The 283-nt window shown below is 62.9% G+C and overlaps 1 protein-coding gene across 1 annotated transcript; it reads right to left on the bottom strand.

Annotated features, from left to right (window-relative positions):
• Positions 1-5: 5 nt before the first annotated feature.
• Positions 6-278, bottom strand: LOC104293653 (scale keratin-like; the record flags this gene model as incomplete). The annotated part of the gene is made up of 1 exon (XM_009893171.1): positions 6-278. A coding segment is annotated over one exon (273 nt), but the record flags the coding sequence as incomplete, so codon positions are not given.
• Positions 279-283: the final 5 nt, after the last annotated feature.

Here is a 283-nt window from a genome sequence, read left to right as displayed (position 1 = left end):
TGTGTTTAGCAGGGCCCACAGATCCCACGGCTGTACCTGTTGGACCAGTAGGAGTAAGGGTTGCAGTTGCTAGAGCCATAGGATCTACCGTAGCCGTACAGACCCCCGTAACCCAGGGAGCCCCCATAGCCGTACAGACCCCCATAGCCCAGGGAGGAGCCGTAGCCCCCATAGCCCCACAGACCCCCGTAGCCCAGGGAGCCATAGCCCCCGTAGCCCCCAAGGACGGGTGCTCCAGAGGATCCCACAACCGAATCCTGGGGGAAGGAGCTGAGGATGGGGC

This window comes from Charadrius vociferus, unplaced genomic scaffold (genome assembly GCF_000708025.1).
Source record: "Charadrius vociferus isolate BGI_N301 unplaced genomic scaffold, ASM70802v2 C14965748, whole genome shotgun sequence".
NCBI classification, from domain to species: Eukaryota; Metazoa; Chordata; class Aves; order Charadriiformes; family Charadriidae; genus Charadrius; species Charadrius vociferus.
Note: the sequence above shows the minus strand (reverse complement) of the source record. Positions and strands in the feature narration are given on the sequence as shown.